Source organism: Propithecus coquereli, unplaced genomic scaffold (assembly GCF_000956105.1).
Source record: "Propithecus coquereli isolate 6110/MARCELLA unplaced genomic scaffold, Pcoq_1.0 Scaffold235, whole genome shotgun sequence".
Taxonomy (NCBI): Eukaryota; Metazoa; Chordata; class Mammalia; order Primates; family Indriidae; genus Propithecus; species Propithecus coquereli.
Window position 1 is genome coordinate 1177162 of NW_012147897.1, and position 1621 is coordinate 1178782.

General features: G+C 46.5%; 1 protein-coding gene across 1 annotated transcript; it reads right to left on the reverse strand.

Moving 5' to 3' along the window:
• Positions 1-606: 606 nt before the first annotated feature.
• Positions 607-1621, reverse strand: LOC105811435 (olfactory receptor 52K1). Its single transcript, XM_012645630.1, has one exon. It carries the CDS (start codon positions 1603-1605, stop codon positions 661-663), a length of 945 nt encoding a protein of 314 aa, XP_012501084.1. The 5' UTR covers positions 1606-1621; the 3' UTR covers positions 607-660.

Here is a 1621-nt window from a genome sequence, read left to right on the forward strand (position 1 = left end):
TATGCATGTGAAAAGTCAGATACAAGATGATATAAATTGATAGCAAAGGAGTCTTCTGCTGTCCCTTTATAAGTGTTCAATAAAGGAATTGTCCATGAGTATGGGTCAAAAACATCAAAAAGGAATTGACTTAATGGAAGAAATGGGTCCTCTTATAAGCGGAGCTGTCCAACTATAGAGGCAATAACATTGGGAGATAGTAGGCTAAAGAGTGGGAGAGGATGGAGTGCACTTATCAGAAAAGGTATGGAGGTAACTTCAGTACTAGATAGGGTGTTGGCCTTTGGACCACAATTTGTGGTTCTGTTCCTAACTCATAATTCTGGATAAAAAGGTCACCAAACTCTCAGCTGCTTGGGTCAATCTCAGCCAATCTTCCTACATTCTTTCACCTAAGTGACAATCTCATTTTGAAGGATTCTTTGTCTTCCCTTAACCATGTGATGGGTCTGTGAGAATGGAAGGTCAAACCTCTCCTATCAGACCAGATAGGTACACAGCTGGTCTGATCTGACTTGTGGATCTGTGAGCAATGGGACTCTATTTTCCTTGCCATACTGGAGAATTGACAAAGACACTCCATAATCTTAGATTTTTCCTCTCCAGCCTAATCCAGCACACATTCAGTACTGGGCCACTGGGTAAAAAAGAACTATACATCTACACATCCTTTCTCCGGAATAGGCTGAGCACATGATCACGAATCTGCTTGGTCTTGACACCATAGATGATGGGATTTATCATGGGTGGAAAAAGAAGATAGAAGACAGCAAGGAGTATGTGAACGTGAGGGGCAGCATGGCGGGCCACACGGTGCATGACTGAGGAGATGACCACAGGAGTGTAGGTGGACAGGATGGCACCTATGTGAGATATACATGTCCCAAATGCCTTGTAGCGTGCTTCCTGAGAGGTAAGCTGTAGAACTGCCCGAAGGATAAAGATATAAGACAGGATAACAAAGAACAGGTCCAACACCACAATAAACATGGCCACAGCAATGCCATAGATATTATTGAAGCGAGTGTCCCCACACGCTAGTCTCACCACTGCCATGTGTTCACAGTAGCAGTGGGCAATCGCTGGGCCTCGGCAGTAGTGGAAGCGTCTCAGCAGAAAGGGGAGTGGAGTCATTAGTGTCACAGCCCTGGCCACAGCAGCCATGCCAGTCTTGGTGATAAGGGACCCAGTCAGGACCGTGGTGTAGTGCAGTGGCTTGCAGATGGCCACATAGCGGTCAAAGGCCATGGCCAGCAGCACTGCTGACTCCATGATAGAGAAGGAGTGAAGAAAGAACATCTGGACCAGACAGGCATAGAAGTTGATCTCCTGATCTCTGAACCAAAAAATAGCAAGCATTTTGGGCAGTGTTGTAGAAGAGAGGACCAGGTCAATTGTTGCCAGCATGGCTAGAAAGAGGTACATGGGCTCATGGAGGGCTGCATCAGCCCAGATGATGAAGAGAAGGGTGCAGTTGCCTAGCAGAGCCAGAGTATAGGCAAAGCAGAAGGGGATAGAGATCCAGATGTGCAAGTGCTCCAAACCTGGAATTCCTACCAATAAGAAGGCAGCTGGGTGAGTTGAGGTAATGTTGGAGGTTGACATGGCTCCTGGAAATTCT

Coding starts and splice junctions, on each gene's coding strand:
- LOC105811435 (XM_012645630.1), bottom strand. CDS start 1,605: ATGTCAACCTCCAACATTACCTCAACTCACCCAGCTGCCTTCTTATTG.